At 45.8% G+C, this 27,551-nt stretch overlaps 1 protein-coding gene across 1 annotated transcript in view; it reads left to right on the top strand.

Moving 5' to 3' along the window:
- The window catches only part of LOC135109192 (uncharacterized), an 89,552-nt gene that overhangs the window by 57,828 nt on the left and 4,173 nt on the right, over nt 1-27,551 (top strand). Inside the window, exons 5-17 of the mRNA XM_064020365.1 lie at nt 443-1,114; nt 1,649-1,769; nt 5,438-5,528; nt 7,619-7,766; nt 16,152-16,298; nt 16,699-16,785; nt 19,780-19,956; nt 23,152-23,311; nt 24,164-24,313; nt 24,501-24,672; nt 25,434-25,574; nt 26,598-26,790; nt 27,341-27,512. Of these exons, the coding sequence (XP_063876435.1) occupies nt 443-1,114; nt 1,649-1,769; nt 5,438-5,528; nt 7,619-7,766; nt 16,152-16,298; nt 16,699-16,785; nt 19,780-19,956; nt 23,152-23,311; nt 24,164-24,313; nt 24,501-24,672; nt 25,434-25,574; nt 26,598-26,790; nt 27,341-27,512 (2,431 nt within the window). The remainder of the gene's footprint in view (nt 1-442; nt 1,115-1,648; nt 1,770-5,437; nt 5,529-7,618; nt 7,767-16,151; nt 16,299-16,698; nt 16,786-19,779; nt 19,957-23,151; nt 23,312-24,163; nt 24,314-24,500; nt 24,673-25,433; nt 25,575-26,597; nt 26,791-27,340; nt 27,513-27,551) is intronic.

A 27,551-nucleotide genomic window follows, 5' to 3' on the forward strand; every position in this document is an offset into this window, starting at 1 on the left:
GAATTGGGAGAAGAGATGTGGTGGTGGGCGGGGGGAAGAAAAATGAATGATCAGGAACGTGTGGCGGTTGCGGTGGCGTTGGCGGTGGTGGTGGGTGGTGGTGGTGGTGGTGGGTGGTGGTGGTGGCGGCGGTGGCGGCGGCGGCGGTGGTGGTGGTGGTGGTGGGGTGTGGGAGGGAGAGAAGGGGAGGTGAAATATTGATCACTGAGTGTCATGGCTTTGATGTCCCACGAGACGTGTCTCAACATGTTTACTGGCGCCGCCGACATGTCCACGGCGGGGCGAGGCAGGACTGGTGTGTATCGGCAGCGGCGTGACGGTGGCAGCCGCGGGGGAGGGAGGGTGGAGGAGTTGTGGGGATGAACGTGTGGCGTTGCGTTGTGTTGTGGATGACCAGCCACGTGTTGCTTAGCTCACCCTGCCTGTGTCCCTGTGTCCCCAGAGGTCCGCCGTAGTGACGCGCTTGGTCTACGACAGCGTCAGTCTGCTCTCCCACCTGCTGCGAGCCAACGTGGGCGCCGTGCATCTGCGCAGGCAGCCTGCTGGCGCCACCAACCTCACCGGGGAAGAGCCGCGACCCGGGGACGGCGCCAGGGTTCAGCGGCGGCGGCGTGCGGGTGGCGACGGCAAGATACCACGACCGCGCCACCCCGGGAGCCAGCGTGAGCGAGGCTTCTTCCAGGCCTTTCCGCGGCTCGGGGCAAAGTCCAGGAGGAGCCGAAGCCCACGTGGGAGAGGTGCGAGAGCGGGCGGAGAGCCGCGGGAAGAAGAGGCGGAACGGGAGCGGGAGAGGCTGTACTTCGAGATGAAGACCCTGGACAAGGCGCGCGAGGACGAGGAGTTCGAGAGGCGGCTGGAGAGCATCATCGGATCGCGGCGCATCTCCTCCCCGGTGGGTGGCGGCTCCTGGGCCCGCGAGGGTTCACGCAACAGATCCCGCGCTGTGGAGATGCGCATCAAGCAGCCTACCTCCTTCCCGGGGCTGCAGGGGCGCGGCGCCGTGGCCCCCAATGGGGAAAGGATCTTCGACTTCTTGCTTCTGGACTGGCTGCCTTCTTCCGGTCAGCTCTCCGTGGTGCTGGCGCTGCAGGCCGCTCCCCCGGGCGTCGCAAAGGTGGGTTAACACCGGTGCTGGGGCGCCAATCCTCCTCCCGGGCCTCAGGGCGCGGGTTCGACTCCCCCAGGGTGTCTGCAGAGACCTCTCCTGACGGAGGGTCTGAGCCCCAGGCAAGGCGCTGGCCGGGGCCATTATCCCTCACCCTACACACACACACACACACACACACACACAACACACACACACACACACACACACACACACACACACACACACACACACACACACACTTAGACACACACACACACACACTTAGACACACACACACACACACTTAGACACACACACACACACACACACTTAGACACACACACACACACACACACACACACACACACTTAGACACACACACATACACTTAGACACACACACACACACACACACACACACACACACACACACACACACACACACACACACACACACACCACACACACACACACACACACACACACACACACACACAACACACACACACCACCAATACACACACACACACACACCTACCTCACTCTCGCCCTCTCCCAGCAGGCAGGGGTGGACGAGGATGTGTTTGAAGTGGTGACAGAATCTGAGATCGACTGGGCCTACGACACTCGCGTCCCCCGAGACCAAGACTGCGGCGGCGGGGCCATCTGCGGCTACATGGCGGGTGAGTGGCGGGGCGCGGCGCGGTGTTAATGAGACTCTCCATTGTGGCAGCGAGGAGCGCCTGTAATAGTGGAAGCAAAGTGGTCCAGAAATGGAACTAATTAGACACACGTGAAGGTGGCCAGAGAGAGAGAGAGAGAGAGAGAGAGAGAGAGAGAGAGAGAGAGAGAGAGAGAGAGAGAGAGAGAGAGAGAGAGAGAGAGCACCCCTCTAACAAGGTCATCAGCTCAATAATGCCCCTCTAGTAACCTGAGATCCTATGAGCCGGAAAGGGGAAACACCCACCTACACACACACACACACACACACACACACACACACACACACACACACACACACACACACACCTTATACTTCATTATTTTATTGTTCTATTTAGCTATAATTCTGTCTATTGTCTATCTTTTTTTTTTCCATTTTTGTCCTTTTCTACACACACAGACATCCCATTTATTGTTCCTTTTATCTGTTATCTTGCCCATTCTTTTTTTTTTCCCTTTTTCTTATCTATCTACAGCTCTTTTATTTCTGCCAACTTATCATCCTCATCTCTCTTTCTCTCTCTCTCTCTCTCCCTTCCATCTCAATTTTCCTGCCACATAAACACACCGACAAAACTACAGAAAGAAAGTAAAAAAAAAAAAAAAAGAAAAGGAAAAAAAGAAAAAAGTACCCAAGGAATAAAATAAAAGAAAAAAAGACACCATTTGACGAAAAAGAAAAAAAAAACTAATTTACTAAGTCACCAAAATCGAAAGAACACGATATGGGACAGTTTAAGAAAGACATGAGACATACATACATACATACATACATACAGACAGACAGACAGACAGACAGACAAGCTATGGGAAGTAGTGATATTGGGATATGTGTGTGTATCCATATGGACCTGAGGAAAAGGAAGAGGAGGAGGAGGAGCAAGAGGGGTGAATAAAGTAGGGAAGAAGCAAGACGGAGAAACAAGGGGAGAAGGAAGAAAAGAGGTAATGATTAAGTAGAAGTGAATAAAGATGGGAAAAAAACAAAACAGAGAGAAAGAGGTGAAGGAGGAAAAGAGGGAATGATTGAGAAGGAGGAGGAGGAGTGAATAAAGATTGGAAGAAACAAGACAGAGAGAGAAACAGGTGAAGGAGGAAAAGAGGGAATGATTGAGGAGAAGGAAGAATAAAGAAGATAAGAAAAAGACAAAGAAAAACAGATGTAGGAAGAAGACAAGAGGGAATCATTGAAAAGAAGGAGGAGGAGGAGGAGGGGTGAATAAAGATGAGAAAAAAACAAAAAACAAAAGAGAAATGGAAGCGAAGGGGAAGAAAAAGAGGGATGATTGAGGAGGAGGAGGAGGAGAAAATTAATAAAGAAGAGAAGAAGCAAGACAAAGAAAACATATGAAGGAAGAGGACAAGAGAGAATCATTAAAGAGGAGGAAGAAGAAGAGAGAGTAATAAAGATGAGAAGAAGCAAGACAAAGAGAAACAGAGGTGAAGGAGGTAAAGAAAAGGGTAAAGAGAATTAAGAAAACGGAGAAGAGAAGAGGAAAGGAAAAGGAGGAAAAGGAGAAATGTGGTTGTTATGGAAATGTAAAACAAATGAGTATTATTATTAAGTTTCATGTGCCGCCAGTTTGCATTCCCGGAAGGAGAGAGAGAGAGAGAGAGAGAGAGAGAGAGAGAGAGAGAGAGAGAGAGAGAGCAACAAAAAACAAAATACACTAACATTACGAACACTTACAACAACAACAATAATAATAATAATAACAACAACAACAACAACAACAACAACAACAACATAATACATAAAACGGCTTACAATCTACACACATCGGAAGAGAGAGAGAGCGGTAATATAATGCGTTTACGAAATAAGTCTACGAGGGATTTGCAGTGAACGTAACAAAGGATCTAAGTAAGAAGATTTGGGAGTGAAACTTGATGGTGAAATGAAAGGTATAATGCACACTGTACGTACTAGTGGTGGTGGTGGTGGTGGTGGTGGTGGTGGTGGTGGTACAAGAGGAAGAGCAGGAGGAAGGAGGAAGCATGTGAAGGAACGGTAGAAAGGAAGAGAAGGGAGGAAGGATGAGGAACACGAGGATGAGAAAGAGTAGGAATGTGAAGAGGAAGAGGAAGTGAATGAAGAGAGGGTAGAGGATGGAGAGTGCGAGGAAAATACAGAATAGGAAGATGAAGGGAAAGAGATAAAGAGGAAGAGAAAGAGGAGGGGAAGGAAGGATATTAAGAGAAAGAGAAGGGAGAAGAAGACGAAGAGGAGGAAGGAAGGGAATAAGATGAAGAGGAGGGAGAGGGAGAAGATGAAGAGGAAAAGGAAGAGGATGAATAGAAGGAAGTGGAATAGTATTTAGATTTGTCGAGCTAGGGAAGAGAGAGCGAGAGAGAGAGAGAGAGACGAGAGAGAGAGAGAGAGAGAGAGAACAAAGAAGCTGGAGAGACGGGACCATGAAAGCGAAAGGAAAACCAAGAGAGACAAGTTGCGTTGCCAAAGATACAAAGAACCACAAAAAAAAAAAAGAAAAATGGCAAGAGAAAATATGATAAATAAAGAAATAAAGAACAAAATATAAATAAAGAAAAGAAGAAAATATAGAAAGTGCAATGCTACAATATACAGAAGTTACCGTGTGTGTGTGTGATTCAGAAGAGGAATGTGGCAATCTACTCGTGTGCGTGTGTGTGTGTGTGTGTGTGTGTGTGTGTGTGTGAAGGGGGTGGGGAGATTTAGGGAAAGAATGTGTTGGAAATCCGGAAGGGAAGGAGAGATGAGTGGTAGGAATCTGGAAATGAAGCAGAGGAGGAGGAGGAGGAGGAGGTAAAGAGTATTGTTAATAAAGCAGAGCAAACAATCACTTTTATATCACTACAGAAAACAAGGAAAGGTCAATATAGAGAATTACAATACGAGCACTGTACTGAATTACCCCGCAGAAGTAATTAATATGTACTGCACGTGTCATTACATTATTCAAAACGCGGACATTCTTGTAACCATTAATGAGTCAGGTTTCAAAGTATATGGTGTCCAGCAGTTATAATCCCTACAGATGCCATTAATTCGTAGAGGTTTCAAAATTCAAGTGCTAGCAATGATACCTTTTACCGTTAATCAAAGAGGTTTCTAAATACATCTACTCTTGCAATGAAACTGTTTATAGATAATGATTAATCAGGTTTCAAAATACAGGGACAGTCTGCTATTATCATTTCTACAGATAACTATTAATCATAGATGACTCAAAACACACAAGTACCCATTAATTAAAGAAGTAAGATACAGGTACTCTATCAATGACCACTTCTGCAGTTAACAATTCATCAGGGAGGTTTCAAGATACAGGTACTAGTGTTATCAGTTCTACAGGTAACCATTAATTAAAGAGATGAAACACAGGTAGCCCAGAGAAAACCACTTGTCAGTCATCAAAGAGGCTAAAAAATGCAGGCACTTGTATGATCACTTCTATAGGTAACCATAAGTCAGAGAAAAGAAACACAGGTACTTTAGCATCAATCAAAGAGGTTTCAAAATACATGTCACTTCCATAGATAGCCATTAATTAAAGAGGTAAAACACAAGTACTCTAGCAATAATCACTTCTCCAGGTGAGCACTAACGCCTCCCCCCTCTCTCTCCTCACCTGTTCCTCATCCACAGCAGTCCCCCTCGCTCCGGGTTACGTGGTAATGATAGTTCTCTGCCTGCTGTTCCTCATGGCCGCCTGCTGTGGCTGTGCGGCCGTCATCAGGTAAGTCCAGCCCCTCCCTTACCCCTCCCCAGGTGCGCTCCCTCCCCCCTCCCTCCAGCCAGGTGAGTGAATCCCCTCCCCCAAGAAACAAAACAACATTTTTTTTTTTTTTTTTTTTTTTTTTTTTTTTTTTTCCTGATCAACACTTCCTTATTTTTTCTTTGTCTATTTTTCTTCTTCCCGCTTCCTTTCTTTTTTTCTGTTTCCTTGTTTCTCTATAATTATTTTTACTGCTTTTTGTTTTCTTTATAATGTATTTCTATTTTCTCCCGTCCTCAGAGGTATTCTTTAAGCTTACCTCTCTCTCTCTCTCTCTCTCTCTCTCTCTCTCTCTCTCTCTCTCTCTCTCTCTCTCTCTCTCTCTCTCTCTCTCTCTCTCTCTCTCTCTCTCTCTCTCTCTCTCTCTCTCTCTCTCTCTCTCTCTCTCTCTCCCCCCCTTTATCCTTCCTTCCCTTCTTTCTCCCTTTTTTCAATTAAGAGTTCCCAAACTACTCTCTCCCTTCCTTTGTACTCCCTAACTATTACTCAGATGGGCGAGGGGAAAAATCATTAATTTCCCCTCACCTTCCTTAATTCCCTTTGTCATACCTGCCTCCCTCTTAGTTACCTGTGTACGTTCCTACTCTCTCTCTCTCCCTCCCTCTTGATTTTCTTTGTTACACCTGCCCTCCTCCTAGTTACCTGTCCGTATTCCTGCTCTCCTTCTGTCCCTCTCTTCGTCCCTCTAGCGGCGCGTCTGAGTTGAAATAATTAACCTGTGTGTTACTGCTAATTAATGTATACAGGTAAAGGTGGAAAGAAGTGAAATGCAGTGAGTGAGAGGTGTTTGTTTATCTGTGGCGGTGGTGGTGGTGGTGGTGGTGGTGGTGGTGGTGGTTGTACTGCTGTTAATACTAATACTCGTACTACTACTACTGCTGCTGCTGCTGCTGCTGCTGCTGCTGCTGTTGCCACTTAAGTATTTAAATAAAGAGTGTGTTTTGATTAAATATTTCAGAAGTGTTGATGTTTATTTATTTATTTATTTTTCGTTTGGCTTTTTTTTTTAATGTCTCTCTCTCTCTCTCTCTCTCTCTCTCTCTCTCTCTCTCTCTCTCTCTCTCTCTCTCTCTCTCTCTCTCTCTCTCTCTCTCTCTCTCTCTCTCTCTCTCTCTCTCTCTCTCTCTCTCTCTCTCTCATTTTCCACTTCTTGGCCTCTCTCCTCCTCCTCCTCCTCCTCCTCCTCCTCCTCCTCCTCCTCCTCCTCCTCCTCCTCCTCCTCCTCCTCTCAATACAACAACGCCTCTTCCCTTCATCTTATCTCACCTCGACTCAACCAATCACTAACACTCCTCTTCCTCCTCCTCCTCCTTTTCTTTCGTTTCGTCCTTATTTTTGGTGTTTTCTTTTAATCTTTTTCCTTTTGTTCTTCCTCCCCCCCCTCTCTCTCTCTCTCTCTCTCTCTCTCTCTCTCTCTCTCTCTCTCTCTCTCTCTCTCTCTCTCTCTCTCTCTCTCTCTCTCTCTCTCTCTCTCTCTCTCTCTCTCTCTCTCTCTCTCTCTCTCTCTCTCCTTCCTCATTTATTGTAGTCTTTATTCCCTTCTCTTTGCTTCTCTTTTCTTTTTTTTTTCGACTATTGCAGTTCTATTCCTCGTTCTCCTCCTCCTCTTCTTAATATTCTTCCTTTCCGTCTTCCTTCTTTTCTGTCACCTCTCTCACTTTAAGTCTTTTAGGTTTCTTCACTTTCTCTCCTTTTTCATCTTTTGGTCCTTTTTCCTTCTTTCTTTTTATTTTCTCCAACCACTTTTATTTCCAGATGTCTATTCATCCTCCTCCTCCTCCTCCTCCTCCTCCTCCTCCTCCTCCTCCTCCTCCTCCTCCTCCTCCTCCTCCTCCTCCTCCTCCTCCTCCTCCTCTTTTTCTTTTTTCTTTAAGTTCCTCCTCTTTTTTCCTTATCTTAGGATATAATCACACCAACTCCATCTCTTACCTCTTCCTCCACCTCTAACATCCCCTCTTCCACTTCCTCCTCCCTCAACCACCTCCCCTCTTATCCCCCCACACACACATACACACACACACATGCACTACTCCCTGTTTGCTGTCCCCCAGGAAACGTATTCGACAAAAGGAGATGAGTCGGGGTCCGTACAAGATTCTGTTGACCTCCTCTGACCTGACGCTGTCCTCCCGCCCCGACAGCGCGCACAGGAAGGTGGGGGATTATGTCTGCATAGCGGGCTGTGTGCTGTCAGTGTTGGTATGTGTAGTCCTTTATACGTATCTACTACTACTACCACCTTGTTATGTTGATGTAGTGGGTAGTTGTGTGTGTGTGTGTGTGTGTGTGTGTGTGTGTGTGTGTGTGTGTGTGTGTGTGTTTGTTTTCTTGCTTTTTTTTCGTTTTTTTTTTCCTTTCTTTTTTTCTGGGGATTATTTTCTTTCATTCTTTCTTTTTTTATTCTTCTTTCTTGGTGGTTTATTTTCATTTATTTATTTTCGTCTTTCGTTTTGTGTGTGTCTTTTCCTTTCTGGTGTTTGTTTACTTTGTTTTTTTATCTGTTTTTGTTTTCCTTTTTCTCTTTCTGATTATTTTCTTTCTTTGTCATTTTTTGTCTTTCTCTCCGAATTATTTTTTTCCATTTTTTTCTTTTCTTCGTGTGTGTGTGTGTGTGTGTGTGTGTGTGTGTGTGTGTGTGTGTGTGTGTGATTGGATTTTATGAATATTCTCTTTTCCTATCTCTCTCTCTCTCTCTCTCTCTCTCTCTCTCTCTCTCTCTCTCTCTCTCTCTCTCTCTCTCTCTCTCTCTCTCTCTCTCTCTCTCTCTCTCTCTCTCTCTCTCTCTCTCTCTCTCTCTCTCTCTCTCTCTCTCTCTCTCTCTCTCTCTGCCTTCGAAGCACATATTGATTTTTTACATAGAAAAGTTTTTTGCCAAAGCTGTGTTACGGCTCTTTCTTAGCCCCCTCCTCTCTCTCTCTCTCTCTCTCTCTCTCTCTCTCTCTCTCTCTCTCTCTCTCTCTCTCTCTCTCTCTCTCTCTCTCTCTCTCTCTCTCTCTCTCTCTCTCTCTCTCTCTCTCTCTCTCTCTCTCTCTCTCTCTCTCTCTCTCTCTCTCTCTCTCTCTCTCTCTCTCTCAAATATCTGTATCTGTTGGTCATCGCTTCCATTCCTCCTCCTCCTCCTCCTCCTCCTCCTCCTCCTCCTCCTCCTCCTCCTCCTCCTCCTCCTCCTCCTCCTCCTCCTCCAAGTGTCCGTGCTCCCTACTTCCTTACCTCCCACAACTCTCCACGACCGTCCTCTAACACCAAATCACCTCCCCTCCCCTTCCCTCCCTTCTCTCCTCTCCTCTTCTATCCTCTCCTCTCCTCTTCTCTCCTCTCCTCTCCTCTCCTGCTTCTCCCTCCCATCACCCCCATCACCCCCATGAGCTTCTAGTGAGACTGCAATCTTCACTGCTTTAGGCTGCCCCCAACAGCCCCATCACTCCCCGATCACTGCTTTCTCCCTATCTTCCTCTTCCCTTCCCTCCCTCAGTGCTGACGTTAACCGGGAACAGCCAGGCTTCTTATTTTTTTTCAATTATTTACTCTTTTTTTCTCTTTTCCTTTCTTTTAACACGCATTTGAAAAAGCGGAGAAAAGATTGAGAAAATGGGTTAGTTGTTCCGTGTTATTCTCCTTCATTCACGTCATTCTTATCCTCTTCCTTCCCTGGTTGTCTTCCTCTCATCATATTTTCCTCCTCTCCGCCGTGGCCCGAGCATCACCACACACTACTGCTGCCGCGACTATTACTGCCCTCCTGCTCGCCTTTCTCTCTCCCCCACCTCCCATGACAGGACTCCCCCACCATACCATCCCGCCCCTTCCCCGCCATCAGTAACCCTCAACTTGGTGTCACGTGTGTCCGTTCGTTTCTCTCAGTCTCGTGTGTCAGTACTTGTCAACTTCCGTGTTATGATTGGACAGACGGAGATATAACAGCAGGTATTGCCGTCACGCGCCCCAGAACAGTGCCGTGTTGGTGACAGTTTGGGAAAGACAGGCCGGTGAAATATTACTGAAGTAATGGAGGAGGTGAAAGCCTCAGTGACTGCAGAGGAAAAATGTTCATGGAACACCTTAAAAGCAGCCTGGGATTTCATACAGGCGTGACTCGTCTCACCGCAAGGTTCTGTCGGACCTGACTTCGAGCAAGTGATCAGGATTTGAAAAGCAGGCAATACGCTCATGCACACGCTCACCTTTCATCTTCAGTGAGACGAGAGTGTGGTTTAGTCTGAAAGGAATCACATCCCTGTAAATATCATTAATATTTGCCCGGCACACGTGTCTGTGCCTCGCTGATTCCAGCACTGCAAGCTGTGCACTGATTTTCGATACCCAAAGCTGCAGCTCGCCTGAGCTGCAGCGACAAAAACGAAAGTGTGTGGTAGCAAGACGCCACAGCTCTCTTTTCATGTCTCTCTCTCTCTCTCTCTCTCTCTCTCTCTCTCTCTCTCTCTCTCTCTCTCTCTCTCTCTCTCTCTCTCTCTCTCTCTCTCTCTCTCTCTCTCTCTCTCTCTCTCTCTCTCTCTCTCTCTCTCTCTCTCTCTCTCTCTCTCTCTCTCTCTCTCTCTCTCTCTCTCTCTCTCTCTCTCTCTCTCTCTCTCTCTCCTGCGTTCAGGCTTTTCCAGCATCCCACCGCTGCCACCAGTGTACAAGTATACCCACACTGAGGCTCTACTCACGCTAAGTGTTGGTCCAGAGGTCAGCAGTTTCCTGTTCCTACCTGTGGCTAAACCACCTGAGCGATGTGTGAGCCAGGTTCTTGTCCTGCTGTTGCTGCTGCTTCTAAATTAAATTTTGATCTTTTAGATCCTATGAAATTCTAGTTTCATTCATGAGGTCTATATTGCTGTCCGACCGTGTTAAACATTCGCCTGGGCGAGCTCTCCATGAACATTGTCAGGTTTTCAAAAACTTAAATACTCGCGATGCAACCACAACCTATCGGTTTTCTTTTAGGTTTCCAGGGACGTTGATGTAATTTTTAAGTTGTCCGACGTCGCCACCAGGTGGTGTTACTGAACTTTGAAATCTCAGTGAGATAAATCCGAAGATGAAATGACTGACCAAATTATCCTGTTGTTATATTCTGCCAGTCTTAATCATTTCATGGTGAACTTCTGTTCCGAACCGTCTCCTTGTGTGTGTGTGTGTGTGTGTGTGTGTGTGTGTGTGTGTGTGTGTGTGTGTGTTTGCGGGAGGGCCTGCTTGTACAGTCAAGGTCAGTCAAACAAACCTTGTTTTGTTCTGTCATTGTCATTCTTGCTCTCTCTTCGTGGTCGTCATCGTTTTTATCGGTGTTCTTGTTACCATCGTAAACACCTTGTTATTGTCGTCTTATTCTTGTGATGGTCGTGTCCCGTCCCGTCCACGCCCAGCGCCGCACGGAACACCGCAGTGCCGCGGACAAAAGTCCTTGAGACGCTGCGTGGCCACGACTGCTCGCTGGCAACGCTGACTGTGCCGCGTGTGGGGGTCAGCAACACTGTTCTGGTGGCTGGGCTGTGCTGTGCTGTCTGTGTTGCACGGGTGTCGGTGTGTTCCTCGGTATCGCGCCGCAGACAGAGGCGGTGTTGCACGAATGTTGCAGGTGTATATTGCACGTGTCGGTGTATGAGTGTTGTCCCAACGAGACTGTGGCGAGTGTTGCAGTGTTCCTTGCACGGGTGTGTGTCTGGGGTGAGTTGCAGTGTTGCCTCGGGTGTCGCCCCTACGAGACTGAGGTGCGTGTGGCAAGTGTTTCGGTGTTGCACGAGTGTTGACGAAGGTGGTTCACGGGTGCTTCATTGCCTCGCGGGGCGCTGCCTCAACCCGCGATTCCACCAAGGTTCAGGCAGTGCTCCGAGCCGGACTGAATCTTTATCCGAGACAGTATTGTACCGTGTGTGTGTGTGTGTGTGTGTGTGTGTTGGCTGGTTGTGGGTTTTGGTCATGGTGATAATGATGATAGGCCGTTGGCGATACCTTCTTGTGTGGTGTTGATGGTGAGGAGTGATTCATCCCAAGCCAGAGTGACAAACACACCAGCAGTGAAGTGCAGCGTAGAATACCGAAGAAAGAGTTTTTTGATGCGTTCAATATTATATTTGGTTCAGGTAAATTTTGCATTTTTTCAACTCGAGTTTTTTTCTTTTCTTTTCTTTTTTTTTTTTCAATAAAACTTTTCTTCACTCCCGGTAGTCAACTTTATTCATTTTTAAGTGGCTGGTACCGGCGAGCGTCGGGGATCACGGTGGTGGTGGTGGTAGTTCCCCGGCCAGCCCGTCCCCCGCCACAGGGTTGCATGTGGAATGTAAAGTAGTGCTTGCCGCCGCCGCTGCCTCTGCTGCTGCTGCTGCTGCTGCTGCTGCTGCTGCTGCTGCTCACGGCTTGCTAGATATTCTTTTTTCGAGTTGTGTTTGTAGTACTTATTTTTGTTTTGGCCTAGGCTTACTCTCTTATCTCTACTCCGTCCTCCTCTCTTTCCTCCCTTCCCATTCTTCCTGTGCGTGCCCGTGAGTTGGTGCCGTAGCTTTGGGCGTCTGTGCCTGGCGGCGGGATTGGCGGCTGCCGCTGCTGCAGGCCAGTAGGGACAGCAGACAGTCTCCTTCAGTAGCAGTTTGTGCAAGATTGTGTTCAGTAGTTCATTCTTGTAGGAGTTTGTTCCATAGTGTGTCGCATCTGTATGAGTCAGCGTGCCCGCGTCCAGGCCTGCAGCAGCTCGCCGCCCCTGCAGGAGCCAAGGCCGCCGGGGCGCGGGAGGTGTGCGGGTTTGTTATGTAGAGCAGCCCCGTGAGGCATCATGGCGTCTGTGCTTTACTGTAAATATTGTTTCCAGCACGTTCTGACAAACCTCGCCTCACATGCATTATTTACACGCCAAGCTGACGCCAGCACGTGTGTTGGTGCGCGGCGGCCACAGCAGCCTGGCCATGCCTCCTGGCTGGCCGTAAACTCGCCTACAGTGAGCCCCAGCAGTGGCGGCTGCCTGGGTGGCCGCGGCGCGCAACACTGCAGGGCGTCGGTGTGTTGGCGGAAAGACGCACCTGAGGCGAGGAATGTTTGAGGGCATGGGAACAATATTTCTGGCCAAGGTGGAGGCGGCATTACACAAAGCCCGTGCTGCCTCACGCCGCCCTCGCCACAGCAGTGTTGGCGAGGCTGTTTTAAAGAGGACCTAGAATTAGAGGCCACTCCCGCCCTGCCCGCCTCCCCCGCCCCTCCCGCCCAGCCCCGCCCCTCAGGATGGCGGCGGCCAACTGTTGCTTGCTGCGCCTCGCCACGACTCCACCAGGAAGCCCGCGCGGGCCCCGCTGACTCACCACGCAGGCAGACCCTCGGTTTTGTGCAGAACGCCTCGCCACCCGCCGGGCATCCGCTAACTCATCTCAATATGGTCTCTTAAATATTTTCTTAGATATTATCAAGCAGAATTAATTAATGGCGTTGATTGAAGACTTGATCCTCCGTGAAGGGATCCAGTAGTGTGTGTGTGTGTGTGTGTGTGTGTGTGTGTGTGTGTGTGTGTGTGTGTGTGTGTGTGTGTGTGTGTGTGTGTGTGTGTGTGTGTGTGTGTGTGTGTGTGTTCACTTCCTGTAATTAGCCAGCCCTGCATTGCCTACTAACTGTGTACAAATTAAGCAAAAGCATACAACACCTTCCTAAATAATCAAGTCTCTGTACATAGTAATTCAGTCCGGTTGTGTATACATTATTCCCTCCCTCCCTCCACTAAGTGTATATCAGCATGTTTAGAATATTAACCGTTTCGTTTCGGTGTTGCTTTTCCCATGTTACGGTGTTGAGCGCGGTGTGGGGGTGTCAAGGGGGACGCCGCCCCCTTGCACCCTCCACAACGTTGTGTTCACCTGAAGAATGCTTTTGTTTCTTTCTAAATCAAATCAAGTAATCTCTTTTTAAACCCGCTAAATATCTGACTTTTGCATATTTACTTGTAATGATAATTGAGTAACACACACACACACACACACACACACACACACACACACACACACACACACACACACACACACACACACACACACACACACACACACACACACACACACACTTTCCTAATTTAAAGACAAATATAATGAAACAACAGTTGTTAAAAATGAGATGAATTATACCTTATTCAATGCAACAACAAACACACACACACACACACACACACACACACACACACACACACACACACACACACACACACACACACACACACACACACACACACACACACACACACACACACACACACAAACAAACACACACACACAGAGGCCGTCCGTAAAATCGAGGGTCTACCTTTTCTATTATCCCACATAGGCGTTAGTGAATTCGTTATTACTAAAACAAAAGAACAATACCTGGTGTTTATTTATCTCCAGAGTAGTGGCGGCGCGCAGAATGCATACCAATAATAATGATAACAATAATAATAATAATAATAATAATAATAATAATAATAATAATAATAACCTCTCTTCAGTACTATAGCAAGTTTTTATTTTTTTCTAATACCTAATGTTGTTCATGAGTGGTGTACTACTGAAGCTGGTCTTGTTGATGCGCAGTAGGATGCGCAGTAAGCCTCGTTTTCTTGTGACCATGAAGTACATTTCACGCGCTCGGGTTGAACTTACTGCCTTGTTATTCATACTGAAGCAGAACGGTGCTGTAGAAGATATATAAGTAAAAAAAATACCCACAGAAGTAGTGGTACTGCAAAGTAGTGAATGGACAAAAGCATGACGTTAATACAAGGTTATGAGTGTCGAAGATGGTGAGATGTAGTGTTGAAATTGCTAAGTAACAGTACAGCATTAGCATTACTGGTGTAGCGCAGCACCTCTTGGCAGCGATTGGTATCAGCAGCACGAGCCGATTGGGTAGACAGGTTAGCATGGTGACAGAGTTGCGGTCTGAAGTCAGTAATGCTACAAAACCCCACAAGTATTCGTAGTAACCAATTAGCAAGGTTAGCATGGTGATACGTATAGAGTTAAAGTTTGAACAGGACAGTCATTCAGTCAGTCTGTCATTCTGTTCTATAAAGAGCCCAGAAGTATTCGTAGATATGGATATGTAAGATATCGTTGCTGGAATTAATTGGACAGGCAAGGCAGCATGGTGATAGAGAGCTTGATAAAGTGATAGAGTTTGAACTAGACATATTCACTCAGCAGGATTGTAAAAATTCCATAAGTATCCGTAGATATGAATAAGATACCGATGCCAGAATTGATCGAACAGACAAGCAAGCATGGTGACAGTTGCACAAGACAGTTATTCAGTCAATGAGCAACAATGTGAAAATTCCATAAGTATTCGTGGTAGCAGATCAGTAAGGTATTGATGCCACGTGTTAGATTGAGGAGACAAACAAGCATGGTGATGTAGCCCAGTGGTTTAGACAAGAACATTAGATACCCGTGCCATGCTGAAGTGTTCCCACGTTAATATTAGAAATCATCATGGCATCGGTTTGTAAGAGCCTTATACGCACGGTAATAATGTGTAGATGAGGTGTGGACAGGAAAGACTCAAGTACTATCACGACCTTGAAATACTAGTAATGTTAGTGCAGATCAGAATAGCATCGCTGGTAAGAGTGGACTTGACAAGCATGGTAACAGGACAGCATTGTGATTAGAACGAAAGTCTGAACTAAGAACACGTAGCCTCTAAAATGCCCCTGTGCTCTCGCGTTGTAAGGAAGCGAGAGGTATTAGTAAGGGCGCTGCAGGTCAGTATAGTATTGAAATAAATGAACAAACAAGCATGGGTGACGTAGCATTGTGATTTGAAAAGGAGTGTCAATTATGAAATGCAAGGTAGCGAGACTAGAAACACCCACAGTGCTCATGTACGTAAGTCAGTCTGCGAAACAAGCATGGGGGATTTTAAAGTATTCTGTCTTGAACACTTGAGACGTTAAGTGCAAAGTAGCGAGACTAGAAATATTCAGTGTAAGTCAGTTCATGCAGCCATCAGAGGTAAAACTTGTGACTCCTGGAATGAACAGAGATAGAGCGCAGTGTAGCCAGACAGGGGAAATAGTGTGTTTCCAAATTTTTTTTACGTATCCGTGACTTTTAGTAGCCATTGGTAAACTTAATAGTAGTGGTAGTAATCGAAACAATTGCCGTGATAGTTTAGGAAAGTGCATAAAGACTGCAAGTTATTTATAAGCGTAGGGTCAAATAAAATATGCGGTTTATTATTGGGAATTACTTAAAGATTAGTCAGTCCCAGCTTTTTCTTTGGTGCGGGCTGCTTAAATTAGCTTAAATTGGATTAAATTATAGTAGATTGGTAGGATAGATTTGGTTAGGTCAAGTTCAGTCAGGTTTGGTTCGATTAGGTTTAGCTGGTTTAAATGACTAACTAAACCTAACCAAATCTAACTTTATTTAACCTAACCTAACTATACCTAAGATAACCTAGCTTAACCTAACCTAAGAACAGGTAGGGTTGCTCATTCATGTATATAACAGGTAGGGTTGCTGCATTCATGTATGCGTGCGTGTGTATGAGTGTATGAGTCAAGTGTCCAGAACCTTGTATCTAATCTTGACTGTCTCTTCCTCTCCCTTCTCCCCTTTCCCCCAACGCCAGCCTGGGTCAGCGGGGCCCGGCGACCGACCTGACCTGCTGAGGGGGTCACTAAGCTCGCCCCACCGGCCCTCGCCCCACGACTCCCTCCTCTCCACCGCCTCGCACGTCATCAACAAGGACGGGGAGGAAGCCAAGGCCAAGTACAATGTGGGTAACCGAACTGTGTCGTCTTGTAGTGTGGTAGGTTAGGTTAGGTTGTGTTTAGTGAAGGGGATTTGTACTAGTTTGTTTGTATGGGGAAAAACGAGTGTTTGTGTTTGTCTTTCTGTTTGCCTTTCTCTCTCTCTCTCTCTCTCTCTCTCTCTCTCTCTCTCTCTCTCTCTCTCTCTCTCTCTCTCTCTCTCTCTCTCTCTCTCTCTCTCTCTCTCTCTCTCTCTCTCTCTCTCTCTCTCTCTCTCTCTCTCTCCTTCTTACAGCACGGTTAGATTAAGATAGGATAGGTTAGGTTAGGTAAGATTAGGTTAAGTAAGGTTAGGTTAGGTTAGGTTAGGTTAGGTTACCAAGCTGCCTCATGAAGTCACCTGTACTCTCGTCGTCGCCTCGCCAGGGAGACTTTGTGCACGTCAAGTACTTCCACGTCCACGCCGGCGGCAACTTCGAGGTCAAGAACCGGACGATGACCTTATTGAAGCAGGTGAGTGTCCTCCTCCTCCTCCTCCTCCTCCTCCTCCTCTTGTGCTGTACTATCCTATCTGTCGTGTTGTTGATTAGATTTAGTTCCCAAGTTATTGCTGTTAGCTTCATAGTCCTCTTCTCCTCCTCCTCCTCCTCCTCCTACTATGCTGTGTATTGTTTTTATATCTTTACTTGGTTGTTCAATATATTTAGTTCTCAAGAGGCCATGCAAGGAGATAAAAACTGTCGTTGTTTGGCTATGGTTTGTACCTTCCTCCTCCTCCTCCTGCTGGGTGCCTTCCATGTACTGTTCCTCTCCTGCACGCTAGAGATAGGGCGGTGCATTCCCTCCTTATGGTCTTGGAGCACGAAGGTTTCACTGCCATTGTTCCTCGGGCCCAGACTCGCTCGCTGGCTCAGAAACACAAAGGCAACGTAGGAAACAAAATAATCCGCGCACATTTCCGAGGTGCATGCATTTTATTCAACTCTTTCTAACCCAGCCAGCCTCCACTTTGTACTATTCCGATAAAAAAAAAAAAAAAAGGAATAGGGAAAAGTAAAAAGTAAGCGAAAAATCCAAAGGAAACAAAACCGCTTCATGATTTTCTGTACATGCGATGAACGTCAGTGGAAATTGTGAGGTCACCATCAATAAAATTCCCCCCTCCTCACCCTCCTCCTCCTCCTCCTCCTCCTCCTCCTCCTCCTCCTCCTCTCCCCCTCTCCCGCCCGGCAGTCAGCGTGGCGGCAATACATAACCCAGGCAGGCGTGCACCTTTAAAAATCCCCCGCCAGTCCAGTCAATCAATTACCTTTACCTGTACGTACACCTTTTTGTGTCCCCTGTCGCGAGTTACGGGTCTTCCCCGCCGTGTGACCTTTCCTGGTAGCTGAGAAGACGTCAGTTTGTATCGGATCTTATTTCCTCTCGCCATTTTTTTTTCTTTTTCCGTGTTTCCGCATTGCCAAGTTTTGATATATTAGTGCTAGGAAGGGTTAAGTTCCCCTGCACGAGTTACGAGTCTTCCCTGCCGTGTGACCTTCCGTGGCACCTGTGAAGACGTTAACTTTTTTCTTTTTTACCTTGTTTTGTTTCCGCGTTGCTAAGTTTTGATATATTGGTGGTATGAACGGTTAAGTCCCCCCATCCATACAAATCTTCTTTGCCGTGTAACCTTTCCCTGTCCCTGTGAAGTCAATTTTTATCGAGTTTTCTTGCCCTGTATCTGTGAAGGCGTCATATTGTTTTATCGTATTTTGTTCCCGTATTGCTAACTTCTGATATATTGGTGGTAGGAAGGCTTAAGTCCCCCCTCCGCGAGTTTACATTCTTCCCTGCCGTGTAACCCTTTCCTGTACATCTGAAGCCGTCAGTTTTTCCCTTGTTTTTGTTTCCTTGCAGTGAGTTTTGATGCGTTGGTTTGATCGGAAAGGTTCAGTCGTCAGGCCGTGAGTTACAAGTGTTCCCTGCCGTGTAACTTTTGCCTGTACCTGTGAAGACGTGAATTTTTACCATCTGTTGTTTCCGTATTGCTGAGGTTTGATATATTGGTGTTCGGAAGGGTTAGGTTATGACAGGGAGTGTCTGGGAATCGAACCCGTGATATGACACTCAATATAAATCTTCCCTGACGTGTGACCTTTCCCTGTCCCGGTCAAGATGTGAATTTTTCTCGTGGTTTGTTTGTTTGCTGAGTCTTGAAGGAAGGCTTAAGTATGATAAACTCTGAAACTCTGCTTGCCTCAGTTTTTCTCTTCCTAGAACTTGCATTGCGTAAAGAGAGGATCACAGACACCTGCAAAACCAACAACAACAACAACAACAACAACATTACTACTACTACTACTATTACTATTACTATTACTACTACTACTACTACTACTACTACTACTACTACTACTACTACTACTACTACTACTACTACTACTACTACTACTACTACTACTACTGCTGCTTTTCAAGGCCAAGGGCAACAAAATTAAAAGGGAGAGGAAAAAAAAAAGGCCTACTGAGGTGCCAGTTCCCTAAAGAGTCAAAAATTATCATAAAAAATCAGAGGATAAATATCTTGAAACCATCCTCTTACTACTACTACTACTACTACTACTACTACTACTACTACTACTACTACTACTACTACTACTACTACTACTACTACCACTACCACCACCACCACCACCACTACCACCACCACTTCTGCTACAACAACTACTACTACTAACTCAGCAACACACCCTAGATTGGCCCCATTACATTCAATAACACAAACACAATATACTGACAAGAGTATTTCGGCACACTCCTGTTGCGACTGATGACCGAGTAATATCGTGCCTGGTTCAGCTTGGGTCTTGTCAGCGCAGGTTTGGTTCACTCACTGGATATTGACAGGGACCAGCAAACAAATAGCTCTTCTCATTTCTGACAATTTTTCCCGGACAGGAGAGGAAAATGTAGCATAAGAAAGAGAAGAACATCAAGAAAACTAAGCATTATCGAACTTATTGGTTAACGTGAGGTATTCTCTCCTTTCTTCCTTTTTTTCCTTTCCTTCCTTCCTTCCTTCCTTCCTTCCTTTCTCCTTTCCACCTTTCTTTCTTCCTCCGCGTTACCTTTTCTTCATTTTCCCTCCCCGTGTCTCCCTCTTTCCTTCTTCCTTTCTAGTTCTTCTGTACTGTCTTCTCATACCCAGCATTCTTTCCATCCTTCGTCCCTTCCTTCCTTCCTTTCTTCTTCATCTTTCCTTCCCTTTTCCCAGTCCTTTCTTCATACCTTCCCTTTTACGAATCCTTCTTAAATCTCCTTTTCCTCACTTTCTCACCTTTAATTTATTATTATTTTCTCGTAATCTTTCCTCATTCTATTCCTCTCCTCCCTTTTCCTAACGCATCCCTATTCATACCCAAGCTTCACTCATCACCCATCCATCCTCCCCTATTCTAATTCCTTCCTTATATACTCAAACTTACTCAATCACCAACTCACTCACTCACTCACTCTCTCTCCCAGATGCGTGACCTCCGCCATGAGAACATCAACGGCTTCCTGGGCATGCTGTGTGACCCAGTACGGCCCGGCCTGGTGATGGAGTACTGCAGCCGTAAGTCACTGGAGGATGTCATCAGGCAGGAGGATATCAAGCTGGACTGGTCATTCAGGCTCTCTCTTCTCACGGATCTCGTCAGGGTGAGTATTGAAGGTGGTGGTGGTGGTGGTGGTGGTGGTGGTGGTGGTTGTTCTGATTGTTGATCTTGTGGTGCTGTTATTTTTCGTGTTTTTTTTTTTCCTGGTATGATTTTCATATGGTTGTCGTTCTTGTCAGGGTGAGTGCTGTGGTTACTGTGGTGGTTAGTTGACTTGTTTCTTTCCTTCGTATCGTTTTCCTTTTATTTTTTTTTTTTTTCAGGGTGAGTACTGGGGAGCAGTTCTTGTTTTTTTTTGTGGTAGTTTGTTTGTTTGTTTGTTTATTTGTTTTTTTCAGGTTTTTCTTACGTATGGGTCTTGTTAGGGTGAGAATCTGTGGGAAGTGTTTGTGGTAGGTTTGGCTTTCAGGTTTTTTTCTTCTTACGGTGAGTGCTGGAACGGGAGTTTGTTGTTGTTGCTCTTGTTGTTTTGTCTTCCTTCAGTCTTCCTTGCGTATGGGTCTCGTCTTTGTCAGGGTGAGTACTGGGGGTTATTGATGTTGATGTGAATATTTAGCACTCTCTCTCTCTCTCTCTCTCTCTCTCTCTCTCTCTCTCTCTCTCTCTCTCTCTCTCTCTCTCTCTCTCTCTCTCTCTCTCTCTCTCTCTCTCTCTCTCTCTCTCTCTCTCTCTCTCTCTCTCTCTCTCTCTCTCTCTCTCTCTCTCTCTCTCCATGTTAGTCCTGGATTGTTCTTGATCTTGTAATTTGTTTGAGTTTGTGGATTTTTTTTTCTTGTAGTTTTGGTGTAAAAAAAATAGTAGTGTGTCTAGAGTGAAAGAATAGTGGTTCATAATTTTAGACCACTCGTGCCTTTGTTATTTCTTCTTGTTCTTGTACATTGGTTGTACATTAAAAGAAATTACGTGCATTGAAGGAAAGTGCAGCTCATATTTTTTTCTTTTTCATCACTTTCCCCTGATATTTCTTTCCCCTTGCTGTGGATTGGGTGTAGATCAAAGAGGCTGTGTGTAGTGAAGGTGAAAAAACAGCCAATATTACGTACATCACTCATTCCGTGACGATATTGTGCCTCTTATTCAGAAACCCAGAAAGGTAATTGTTCGTTGCAGTGTGAGTGAAAGAGAAAACGATCACTTGATAATTTGATCCACCAGTGTGCTCTTACCTTCCTCGTCTTACCTTTTAATTTATCTCACCTTGACATACCTTACCTTACTCTGTCTTATCCAGCCTTACCTGGCCTCACCTTGCCTTGCCTTACCTCACCAAACCTTGCCTTGCCATACCTTACCTAACCTAACCTTACTTTACCGTCGAAGCTCAACAAATCACGCCACAATGAGAGAGAGAGAGAGAGAGAGAGAGAGAGAGAGAGAGAGAGAGAGAGAGAGAGAATCAATTAGTTTCCGCCTCTGAGTGAAGCATAAATGGAAGCCATGATTCTCTCTCTCTCTCTCTCTCTCTCTCTCTCTCTCTCTCTCTCTCTCTCTCTCTCTCTCTCTCTCTCTCTCTCACTGATTGTACTTTTGAGGCAACCACTAACATCATTCATGGGGGAGAGAGAGAGAGAGAGAGAGAGAGAGAGAGAGAGAGAGAGAGAGAGAGAGAGAGAGAGAGAGAGAGAGAGAGAGAGAGAGAGAGAGAGAGAGAGAGAGAGAGAGAGTTCCCCCATTGTGCAGTTAAAAAGAATTGGTCTGGTTATCACAACGACAATTTCTTCATGCATGGGTGTATCCGCGCCAAATAGCTGTGTCAGGGCCGCTGTATCCACCCTCCATCCATCCATCCATCCATCCATTCATCCACCCACCCAACCCTTCTGTCATTCCTTCCGTCCATTCATCCCTTCCTTTCAACTCTCTCCTGCCTCCTCTTCCTTCATTCCTTGCCTTACATACCTTCCTCATCTCTCTCTCTCTCTCTCTCTCTCTCTCTCTCTCTCTCTCTCTCTCTCTCTCTCTCTCTCTCTCTCTCTCTCTCTCTCTCTCTCTCTCTCTCTCTCTCTCTCTCTTATCCATCCTACTTTATCCATACCTTCCTCAATTCTTACCTTGCTTTCTATCTCTACCTCCCATCCTCTTTCTCTCCCTTCCCTTCTCTCATCCCCCCTTCCATCCATCCATCTATTCGTCCATCCTCAGTCCTCTCCTTTCTCTACCTCCGTCCCTCCTTCCCTCTCTCTCTCCCTCCACCTCTTCCTTAATTAGTCTATTTTATCTTTCCCTCTCTCCTTTATCCTTTATCTCCCTCTCTCCTTTCCCTTCTCTCAGCTGACCGGTCTCCTCTCATAATCTGATCCCTTCCCTCCCTCCCTCTTTCCCTCCCTCCCTCCCTCCCTCCCTCCCTCCCTTTGTCCAGTAACTTAACACCTTCCTGTGTTATATCCTTCCCTTCTCCTTCCTTCCTCCTTTCCTCCCTCCAGTTCGCTTTCCTACCTCCTGTCTCTCTCGTTCCGCCATCCTTTAATTCCTCCTGCTCCTTCCTTCCTTCATTCCTTTCTTCTTTTGTTTCTTTGTTTCTTTCTTCTTTTTTTTTACTAAACTTTCATTTGTTTACCATCCTCTTTCTTACCTTTCTTCCTTTCTTCAACTCCCAATTCTGTTTCTTAGTTCTCTTCTTTCCTTCTCCCCCTTCCTTCATTTTCTTTTTTTTTTCCTTCCACACCCTCCATACTTTACCAGTTAACACCATTCCTTCCATACAGAACCCTCCCTCGTTTCCTTCTTTTCTTTTATCATGTCATTCCTTCCTCCTACCATCTCCAGACCTTCCCTGTTTTGTTTTCCTCCTCCCTTTTGATAATTCTTCCTTCTACCTTTCACATTTTGCCGCTCAACCTCATTCCTTGCTCTTACGTACCATTTTTAAACCCCCTCGCTTTGCCTTCTTTTTAAATTAACCTCATTCCTTCCTTTTTTCCTTTTCCAGATCTTCTCTCCTTTCTTCTTTCCCAACTAACCTCATTCTTTCCTCCTGCGTACCAGATATGGAGCCTCTCTTTTTATCTCCTTCCTTTAAAATTAACCTCATTCTTTCCTCCATCTATTTCTAAACCTTCTCTCTTTTCTTCCATTCAGTTCTTTTTACCCTACCAGCTAACCTCATACCTTCTGTCTGCGTACCATAGAACCCTTTCTCCTCCTCCCCCTCCTTCTTTACTAAACCCATTTCAATCACCATTAGTTAATACATTCACCCTTCCCATCCCTCCTCGGCTGGCTACCCTTTAATGTACAGGGGATGCGGTACTTGCACGGCTCCCTGCTCCGCCACCACGGCCGCCTCACGTCCCGCAACTGTGTGATAGACGCCCGCTGGGTCCTCAAGGTGACTGACTACGGACTGCCGGGCATCTACGAGTACCAAAACCTCAGTCAGCCTACTCGTCCTCTGCGTGGTGTGTGTTGCGTTGAGTTGGGTTTTGTTTGCTTGTGTTAGGTTGTGTTTTGAAGTGTTGTGTTGTGTCTTTGTGTTGTTTTGTGTTGTGTTGTCCTGTTTGTTTTATGTTTCCTTGTGTTGTTTTGTGTTGCCGTTTTTTTTTTTTTTTTTTTTGTGTGTGTTTCTGTCTTTAATTATTTATTTCTGACTTACTGACTGACTATAAGCTGCCTTTGTCCTTCTTATCTTCCTTTCTTTATTTCTTTCTTTATCTTTCATTCTTTCTTTCTTTTGTGCTGTGTTGTGCTGTGTTGTTTTGTTTGTATTGTGTTATCCTCCTATTCCTGTAGTTGTAATAGTAGTCTCTCTCTCTCTCTCTCTCTCTCTCTCTCTCTCTCTCTCTCCTCTCTCTCTCATCTCTCTCTCTCTCTCTCTCCTCTCTCTCTCTCTCTTCTCTCTCTCTCTCTCTCTCTCAAGCATGACTTATAGAGTCACTGTAGTAGTCGTAGTAGTAGGCAGTAGCAGTAGTTTGTAGTTCTTCACATAGCACGCTCGATTCATCTCCCATCAGAACCATCAGACAACCTCTCAAAAAGCTAGTTAATTAGTTACACAGGTGCTTCAATCTACATTTCCAAAAGCAACACGACCCTTCACTCATTCCTGCATGTAACTGCTGCGCTAGAGAAAAATATACACGTATTTTCTCTTCCTTTCCCTTACAAGCATCTATTTATTGATCTTCATCTATCTGTGTCTATGCAAAATATATCTGGTACTACTTGAAATATTAGCAAGAAGACAACCGAAAGTCTATAGCAGCGAAAGGTTGGTAGTATTAGTGGTGATGGGTGGGTGTCCTCTCTGCCAGACCTGCTGTGGAAGGCCCCTGAGCTGCTGCGGGACGAGAGTCTGATGGCCAAGGGCACTCAGGCAGGGGACGTGTTCTCGCTGGCCATCATCATGCAGGAGGTGGTGGTGAGAGGGGCGCCCTACTGCATGGTACAGCTCTCCCATCAAGGTGTGTGAGTGAGGGAGTAGGTGCTTCTCTCTCTCTCTCTCGTCTCTCTCTCTCTCTCTCTCTCTCTCTCTCTCTCTCTCTCTCTCTCTCTCTCTCTCTCTCTCTCTCTCTCTCGACAGAGCTCAGCAATGGTGTCATGTCCTTAGAAATCCCATGAATTTCACCTCACTGAGTTTCTTTACCACAGAGATCATTGCCCGCCTGAAGAAGCCGCCGCCCATGATCCGGCCATCAGTCTCGAAGGGCGCCGCGCCGCCTGACGCCATCAACGTTATGAAGCAGTGCTGGGCCGAGCTGCCGGAGATGAGGCCTGACTTCAACCAGATTAATGACCTCTTCAAGAAGCTGAACCAGGGCAGGTGAGGCAGGACAGTGCCGTGTTGTCTTCTCTTGCCGTTTCTCTAGTCAGTGGTTGGCGCCATGAACGAGTCTCCTTCAGTTGTTTCTGTCCCTTGCATCTTCCTCTGTGACTCCCATCCTTTGCATTTCTAACGCTGTGCCGTTTGGAGGCTGTAAATGAGCAGTGCTAATTCCACAGATTTAATTACCACTTAATTGTTACTTTCCTTCCTGGTTTTATACGTAATTAAACTTTACAATAAAAAACATTTACATAAATAAGTGATGCAAACCAGTTCATTACGTTCTTTTCCCTTCGATTCATCTCCAATTAAACTTAGAATGCAACAAGTTTTACGACGATAGAAAAGTGCCATAAAAATTCCTCTTTGTTATTCTCTTCTTGTTGCTGTAGTTTGCATGCAATTAACTAATGAATGCAAGAAGTTTTATATTAATAGGAAGATGAAGATACTAAATTTCATCTGTACACATTCTCTCTTGACGTGGAAGCAAACTTTGGAATACGAGACTTTTCACAGAGATGGAAAGACGCGGTGAACTCCAACGTGTTAGCCTTTTCTTGATTTTATAAGCATTTAAACTAGATAATGCAGGAAAAGTCGTGAATAGAATATGGTAAAAATTCAGCACCTTGCTCTCATTTTTTTATACATCATTTCTTACATAGACCAAGACATTTTTATATTGATGAAAACATACTAAAAAATAAATAAAAAATAAAAAATCCGCATATTGCACTTCCCTCTCTCCCGCACAGGCGACAGAACATCGTGGACACTATGTTCCAGATGCTGGAGAAGTACTCGAGCAACCTGGAGGAGCTGATCAAGGACCGCACTGAGCAGCTCGACCTGGAGAAGAAGAAAACGGAGCAGCTGCTGAACAGAATGCTGCCCAGGTGAGGGGAGGATTAACCTAACCTGACCTAACACTATTTAACCTAACCTAACCTAGCAATACTTAACCTAACACTAATCCCCTAACCCAGCAGTACCTAGCTTCTAACCCAGCTTAGCAATACCAATACCATCTAACCTAACCGAATGATGCCCAGGTGAGGTAAACACGAGAGAGAGAGAGAGAGAGAGAGAGAGAGAGAGAGAGAGAGAGAGAGAGAGAGAGAGAGAGAGAGAGAATACTTCACAATACAAAGAATACAGTTAATAAAAGGTGAAATAGTTTGCTGTCACACCTGAGTTTGTTATATGTTCCTCTTGTCACGTCCTCTCAACTTAATGTTTCATCAAGCCATCATCTCTTCTCAACCTGTTACCCGTTTTAAGGTTCTAGTTTAATCATTATAGTGTGTAAAATTGCTGTGGTGAATAAACTACTATGTCTCTACATTCACATTGCCTCGCCTCCTCATGCTCTCATTGAAGACTCACACCACCTCATCTCCTCATTCCCTGGTTACACACTTACACCACCTCGTCTTTTCAGGGAAATAAGGAGGTCGTCTTTGTTTTTTTTTTCGCCTGTGCCCTTTCTTTTGTGGGATCGTCTCTTCACTCTCCCATTGTACATTCACACTGCCTCATCTCATTCCCCCCCACACAGTTCTCCCACTGCACAGTACATTCACATCATCTCATCTCATTTCCCAACCACATATGCACTCACCACCTCATCTCATTAGCTCACTATACACTCACACCTCATCTCATTCCCTATTTACTTTTATATATTCACATTTTTATTGTTTTTAATATATTTTACTATACCAAATTTTGTTTTTGAAATCAGTATTGTAGCCTGCCATCTTTGTTGCTTTGAACGTTTTGCAGCGAACCCATATGACGGTGATGTTGCGGCGCCATTAATCAAATCAATCAATCAAATCTCATTCCCTGGCCATACAATCACGCCGCCTCATCATCTCATTCCCTGGCCATACTTTCACGCCACCTCACCTCCGCAGCTCCGTGGCCAACCAGCTGAAGCTCGGCATGCCTGTAGCGCCGGAAGAGTTTGAGGAAGTGACCATCTACTTCTCAGACATCGTGGGCTTCACCAGCATCTCGGCCTACTCCACGCCCTTCGAGGTGGTGGATCTCCTCAATGACCTGTACACGGCCTTCGACTCCACCATCAACCACTACAATGTGTACAAGGTAGGTGTGTGTGTGTGTGTGTGTGTGTGTGTGTGTGTGTGTGTGTGTGTGTGTGTGTGTGTGTGTGTTAAGAACCTCAATTACTTCCTTACCAGCCAGTTAAAAAGTGGTACTGTAGTTACAACACAAAAGCGTTTAAGAACATGAATCGGTGTCTTTTCTTCATCCTGCCAGATGAAGGTCATACACTCTTGAAAGCCTCACCAACTTTCACTTCAGTCAAAGTAGTAATTATAACACCAAAATGTATGAATGGTCTGTCATTCTCGCGTTCTCATACACTTTTGAAAAACCAGTAACGTCCACTACAGCCAGCAAAAGAAATAGTAGCACATAACTTAGCATAACCTAACCTAACAGGGGATCAGTTAGGTTTCTCTGGGTGTATTTTATTTCTGTTACTAGATTTCCCTTTTCTGTTATTACTTCAACTTAACTAGAATCATGCACTCTTGAAAACGTCAATAACTTCCACTACAGTAAGTTAATACAGAAACGTTTAATTAAGAACACCAGGCACTGTCATGACTCGCGTTTTCTCTCCCGGCAGGTGGAGACCATCGGGGACGCGTACATGGTGGTGGGAGGGGCGCCCAAGAAGATTGACGACCACGCCTCCCAGATCGCCACCATGGCCCTGGACCTCCTGCACCTGTCCGGGAAGTTCAGAATCCGCCACCTGCACAACATTCCCCTCATGCTGCGGATCGGCATTCACTCCGGTGAGGGCGTGGCAGTGAGGCGTCAGGGTGTGAGGAATG

Source organism: Scylla paramamosain, chromosome 18, assembly GCF_035594125.1.
Source record: "Scylla paramamosain isolate STU-SP2022 chromosome 18, ASM3559412v1, whole genome shotgun sequence".
NCBI lineage: Eukaryota > Metazoa > Arthropoda > Malacostraca > Decapoda > Portunidae > Scylla > Scylla paramamosain.